A 6,003-nucleotide genomic window follows, 5' to 3' on the forward strand; every position below is an offset into this window, starting at 1 on the left:
TATTCAGAGATCAAATGTATCAATTGCAACCGAACAATGATAGCTGTCAATGGAAATCTTTATTTCTGGTATCTTCAATGCTCGAGATTATCTCTAATTATGTTGAGAGCAAATATTAAGTGGCTTTGGGAGATGCAGTTTACAAATTTTAAAGGAGAACTTCCAGAATGAAACAACAATATAATTTCCTTGGATTAACAAAATTGAAAATTAAATATTTTAAGCAATTTGTACCAATATGTATTAAAAAAATTATCACATAAAAAAGGTGAAGGAAGAGCATTGGCAATATTTGTTAACATTACATTTTTAATGCAACATTTTTGCTTGATATTTTGTTTTAAGTTAAGGAGTTACATCTGTTCACAGTGATTTTGATTTACTTTGATAATGCTGTGGTGTTAGACTTAGAGGGATAGAAAATATATGACTCAAAAGAAGGTGTTTTGATGTACTGTGTCAATCCCAAATGGAAAGGTCAGTCATCCTGTCAAACTATATCTTCCAGTAGTTGGGTTTGTGACTCTTTAAGAGCATGTCCTAAAATGTTTAAAATGTTTTAAAGTTCTTCCAGGCAATGAGTTCCAGATTTCCACCACCCTCTGCTTTGAAAAATATATATTTGTCAAAAAGCAAAAAAGCGCAGATTTGGGATAAGTGTGGATGATCTGGAATACATTGCCAGGGGAAGTGATGACGTGGGATAAAATTACTACATTTAAGTTGCATTGAGACAGACATTCAAATAGGTAAGGCATAGAAGAATATGATCCCAATGCAACCAAATGGAATTAATCTAGATGGTCAGCATGGACGTGATGGGCCAAAAGACCCATTTCTGTGCTGTGCAACTATGCAGTGTAATCACATCTTTACTGTAATATAGTGACCAGAACAGTACAGGTTACTCAAACTACAGTTGCATATATCTAGCACAACCTATGTCTACAAGACAGAAACATCCCCTTCAGCCCACAACGTCTGTGCTGAATACGATGCCAATTTCTTAATGTATTTCATGATCCCCCAGTTCTTCTACACGACTCAGCATTCTTTGCACATATTGTGAAATCCTTTTTGCCTTTTGCACCTTCACAAATGTATTACCACACACTTCTCCCTTGAGTCAGAGCTACCCAGAATAGAAACACACGCTTCAGCCCAACTCATCCATTCCTACCAGTTGCCGAACCAAGCTAATCCAATAAGACATTGATTATGCTGCATTTGGAGTATTGACCCATTACAGGAAGGATGTGGAGACTTTGGAAAGGGTGCGGAGGAGGTTTAAGAGAATGCTGCCTGGATTAGAGGGTTTCAGCTCCAAGGAGTTTGGATAAACTTGGATTGTTTTCTCTACAATGTCAAGGCCAAGGGGAGACTTGATAGAAGTATTTAAAATTAGGAGAGGCATAAATAGGCGTAGACAGTCAGAGGCTTTTTGCCAGGGTGGATATATCCAATACGAGAGGAGGGAAAGTTTAATGGAGATGTGCAGGGCAAGTATTTTTTAAACACAGAGTGGTGGGGGCCTGGAAAGCATCGCCAAAGGTAGTGGTGGAGGCAGATACGATAGTTTAAGTTTAACTTAAGCCACAGTTTAAGAATAAGGGGTAGGCCATTTAGAACAGAGATGAGGAAAAACTTTTTCAGTCAGAGAGTTGTGAATCTGTGGAATTCTCTGCCTCAGAGGGCAGTGGAGGCCAATTCTCTGAATACATTCAAGGGAGAGCTAGATGGAGCTCTTTAGGATAGCGGAGTCAGGGGGTATGGGGAGAAAGCAGGAACGGGGTACTGATTGAGAATGATCAGCCATGATCACATTGAATGGCGGTGCTGGCTCGAAGGGCCAAATGGCCTACTCCTGCACCTATTGTCTATTGTCTATTGATAGTGGCATTTAAGAGGATCTTAGATAGGCACATTTATGAGTCCACCCAGAACTAGTTGCTTTCCGCAGATTCACTCTCAGGAAAGCCGATCTGACGTCTGCCTCAGTCACCTTTGTTATAGGCACACCCGAGACTGGCGGAGCAGGTGGTATTCAACCACTGATCTGATGGTTAAAGTGGGCATAGAATGCCCCCCTTTAACTAAAAGAGGATTGTCTCCTTTTTTTGAAGACTGCAGTCAAATTGTGCTCTTTGCATTCACAAAATATCTGCCACTTACCACCACATTGAAATCTCCAATTTCAGGTAAACCACAACAGATCTGACCCTTTTCCTGGTCCTTTGTCACACCTTTGTATTCCCACCTTTGTATTCTCACCATACCTCGTCCCCTCCTTCCCCCCCCCCCCCCCCCCATACCTCGTTTCACCTTCTGTTCCCTCGTACCCCGCACTTCTCTCTACTCTTTCAGCTTAGATGAAGGGTTCAACATGAAATGTTTCTACAGATTCAGCTTGATTGGCAAGTTCCTCTAGCTGCCCTCTTTTTTTTTTGCTGCAGATTCCAGCATCATCGATCTGTTGAATCCTGAAGTATGAGGCATAAGCTGACTGTGATAGTTTGGTAAACGTTACAAAGTGGTTGATGGTGGACAGGCCATGGATAATATTTAAAGTGTAGAAATTTATAAGAGAATGAGGAGTTTGGATGGAGTGAATACAACCAAACTCATTCATGTCATAAACATTATTAGAGTTTAAAACAGTACCTGAATATATGGAGGATGCTGACGTAACAGATACTTTTTTTAACGAGCTGGGCACAAAGAGACTTACATGTAAATCGCCCCTTCCCCGACCCTGTCAGAATATCCCACAGTGCTTTACAACCAATAATTTTGATGTGTATTCCAATTGAAACACGAGAAATGGAGCAGCATAATTGCACAACTGCTACAAACAGCAATGTTTCAATAACAAGGTAGTCAATTTTATAAGAAACAATTGAGAGGTAAATATTGGCCCACAGCACCAATACTTTGAAATAATTCTATGGGATCTTTTACATCTTTTATTTGGGAGAACAGATGGGGCTCATTTCAAAACCATCAATTACTGCAGCACAACATTCAACCAATACTCCAGTGAAATAACAGTGTAGATTTTTTTAACTCTAGTCTCGGTAATGGGACGTGAACCCAGAAACTGCTGACTTAGAGGTACAAGTGCAGCCATTAATGCTATTAGGTATTTGTATTAGATGTATTAGAGTGATACTCTAAGGTACTCAAGTACCTCAAGGTTGAGGCATGTGTAGTAAAGCATTGGAGTATGGGATAAAACACAACTTTTAAATCCCAGGTTTCAAAACCAATGAGTTTCTATAATTATGTGAATAAATGTTGTGGATATTGGCAGTCAGTAAGTGGAACTGAATTTTGCAGGTGTTCTTCACCACTCAAGTCTCTTTCCAGAAATGTTGACCGTTATATCTTTCCTCCAGCATAGCTGTGATTTGGCTGTCATTTATTTTGCATTCACAAATTGTGAATAAATTCATAAAAAGAAAGCTGTGTTACCTTGTATGACTGGATAAGAGTTCATTTGTTTGTTGGTTAAGGTTAACAGCATTATCACAGTACACTCAGGTTCATTGATGTTTGTTGTAGAAACTAATAAATTTGCATTTCTCAAATTTGACTCTCGCGAAATTGTGACCATAATTTTGACTGACAGTTTTCTATCCTTACGAGAACAAATACTTTTGCATTCAAAAGTTGAAGAATATGCTGCTTTTGTGATTATCATATCTCCAATATTATTTGAATATTTATGATTTAACATGAATCCCCAATGTTATTTTAATATGTATGGCTTGAAATGAACATGCGAAGGAGGTCATTTGCCTCTGGAGGATGTACTGCTATTCTATTAGGGCCATTGTTGATCAGTGCCTCAGTTCCATGTGACAATCTGTTTTCATGTTGGCCTCAGTCGTGAATATTTCACGTGACCCTTTATCTATAACTTGAGGGAGAGCATCCATATCTCTACTCATCTGTGTGTGTACAAATGATATTTCACTTCATTCTGTTCATATATCACCAATGGCAAGATCATGACTCCTTATTCTGAATTACCTCCCCAGAGAGAAGTGATGTCTGTGATTGCTCTCTGAAGCCCCTTTATGATTTTTTAAATGTTGAATAGAATAACCCTCACTTTTTAAGGTAATGATAAGATGAATCAGGTTTACACAACCGCATGGTATGGCACTGTGGCGCAGCGGTAGAGTCGCTGCCTTACGAAGCCTGAGACTCGGGTTCCATCCTGACTATTGGTGCTGTCTGTACAGAGTTTCTACGTTCTCCCCGTGACCTGCGTGGGTTTTCTCTGGGATCTCCGGTTTCCTCTCACACTCCAAAGATGCACAGGTTTGTAGGTTAATTGGCTTAAGTATAAGTGTTCACAGAAGGATAGTTTTAATATGTGGGGATCGCTGGTCAGCTCGGACTCGGTGGGCCTGTTGCCACGCTAACTCTAAACTAAACTAAACTAGATTCTCATACTTAATTTCTTTAAAGGCTGCCTAATGATCAAGACCAAGATATTTCTCCTCAGTAGCAAATATTGAAATGGGAAAATAAAATTAATATAAGGAACAATGTATTTCCCATGTATTACGCACAATGCTCTTCATTATTGGATCATAGATAGACACAAAATGCTGGGGTAACTAAGTGGGACAGGCAGCATGTATGGAGAGGACGAATGGGTGACATTTCGGATTGAATCCCTTCTTCAGACTAGTCAGAGAAAAGGAAACGAGAGAAGTAGAGAGATATAGAACAAATGAAAGATATGCAAAAAAGTAATGATGATAAAGGAAACAGGCCATTGTTAGCAGTTTGCTAGGTGAGAACAGGAATATGGGGGAGGGATGGAGAGAGAAAGGGAGCGCATTTAGTTTTTAAAAATCCTTTGGAAGGCCAAAGGTCCTTTAGCACTTTTGATTAACACCTCATGCATTAACATTTAAATTTTTTACCTACACCAAAGTTCTTATTCTGTTTTCATTTAATGAAATTATCTTTTGTGTCTCTCTGATGGATGACTTCAGAACCTATCATACTGAAGTCCATCTGCTGATTAGTTTAATCCATTCATTCACATTGTTCTTCGTAATTTCATGTTTGCATTTACACAGCTTACTATTCCTCCTAATAATGCCATCTGGCACCTTTAGTATATCTCCTACCTGGTCTAGCTCACTAATCTACAGGCGGCCTTGAGTTACAGCAATTTGGGTAATGGAAATGCTTCCCAAAGGAATTCTCAAATCACTACCAAAAAAATCTGGAGTACAGAATAAAGATCTTTTAAAAAAAAATTTTGGCAGGAAAAATAAACAAGCATTTTTTTTCAACTTGCATTCCTTGATGCATGTGCAACATGAACTCCCTTCTCTTCCCATCGCCATAATGTGGGGTCTACCTGCACTTTGAAAACCTGAGGTTGATAAGAGAGTACTTCACAACCATTGATAGAAAATGTTCCCAAGAAGTCTTGCTTCACACCTTCAGTCTCTTGCAAAAGAGTTATCAAATGCCCACTGATATTTCATGCAGCCACATCCATAAACACTTCCTCAAAATTTAACGTAGATTTGTTTTACATGGTCCATCCTTCACATTGAATCTCTTTTAATGATTTGTACCTTAAAGTTTCTTAAACGCTAATGGATTGTGTTTTCTTGCAGACATATGTGACTCTGAATGATCGATTTTCCTCTATAAAGATACGTCCCCATCCTGCGACTCCAAGAAGAGGAGGCAGAACTGTTACTATGGGCTGATATTTGCCCTTGGTGCTTTATATTTAGTTTTCAGAGTAGAGTATAAGGGATGGGTTTTATTTATTATTGTTGATGCTTTCAAATAAACTGTTTAAAATGCAAACGTGGTGTATCTAATACAGTACATTCTGGACATCAGAAATGCTCTCAGCGCAAAATGTTTTCATTATATGATGCAAGTGCCTATTCTATCCCCATTAATTAAATGTGGATTTTCCCCCAAGAGAAATGTGACACTACCAGCTGCTCAAATGAA

At 38.9% G+C, this 6,003-nt stretch overlaps 1 protein-coding gene across 1 annotated transcript in view; it reads left to right on the forward strand.

The window, feature by feature from the left end:
- Positions 1-5,747, forward strand: part of LOC144600360 (UAP56-interacting factor-like) — a 32,335-nt gene extending 26,588 nt beyond the window's left edge. Inside the window, exon 9 of the mRNA XM_078411936.1 lies at positions 5,652-5,747. Coding sequence (XP_078268062.1) covers positions 5,652-5,747 — 96 coding nt within the window. The remainder of the gene's footprint in view (positions 1-5,651) is intronic.
- The last annotated feature ends 256 nt before the right edge of the window (positions 5,748-6,003 follow it).

Source organism: Rhinoraja longicauda, chromosome 15 (assembly GCF_053455715.1).
Source record: "Rhinoraja longicauda isolate Sanriku21f chromosome 15, sRhiLon1.1, whole genome shotgun sequence".
NCBI classification, from domain to species: Eukaryota; Metazoa; Chordata; class Chondrichthyes; order Rajiformes; family Arhynchobatidae; genus Rhinoraja; species Rhinoraja longicauda.